This window comes from Egretta garzetta, unplaced genomic scaffold, assembly GCF_000687185.1.
Source record: "Egretta garzetta isolate BGI_Z169 unplaced genomic scaffold, ASM68718v1 scaffold861, whole genome shotgun sequence".
In the NCBI taxonomy this organism is placed as follows: Eukaryota; Metazoa; Chordata; class Aves; order Pelecaniformes; family Ardeidae; genus Egretta; species Egretta garzetta.
The window spans coordinates 103,487-103,877 of NW_009258497.1; the positions used below are offsets into that span (position 1 = coordinate 103,487).

At 65.0% G+C, this 391-nt stretch overlaps 1 protein-coding gene across 1 annotated transcript in view; it reads right to left on the bottom strand.

Moving 5' to 3' along the window:
• Positions 1-391, bottom strand: part of BSN (bassoon presynaptic cytomatrix protein) — a 96,775-nt gene that overhangs the window by 11,135 nt on the left and 85,249 nt on the right. Inside the window, exon 9 of the mRNA XM_035901482.1 lies at positions 147-329. Coding sequence (XP_035757375.1) covers positions 147-329 — 183 coding nt within the window. The remainder of the gene's footprint in view (positions 1-146; positions 330-391) is intronic.

Sequence of the window (391 nt, forward strand, 5' to 3'; positions counted from 1 at the left end):
CCCCGCCCTTGCCAGCTGCCATTGGCTGCTGCAGGAAGCCAGCCTTTTAAAATATTAATTGCTGCAGCAGTAATGAAATTGAAGTGTCCCGAGACGCCTCCTGGGGCCGTTCCCCGAGGGAAAGGTCATTCCCCGTGCTGACGTACCTGGGTACCGGGGAGCAGTGGGTGCTGGTAGAGGGAGAACCTATCCTTGCTGGCCTCCTCGGCCGTGGGGCTGATGGGCTTGGGGTCGGAGAGGGAGCGCTGCATGGTCTTGATGGGGCGCGGCAGCGTCTGCTGGCGCTGGGCCGAGTCGGCGGTGAAGTGCTTCTGTGGGGGGACGTGAGCCTTGTTCAGCCGCTCGCTGGTGGCGAAGGAGGACTCCAGGAGGGGGGGGGGGGGGGGGGGGG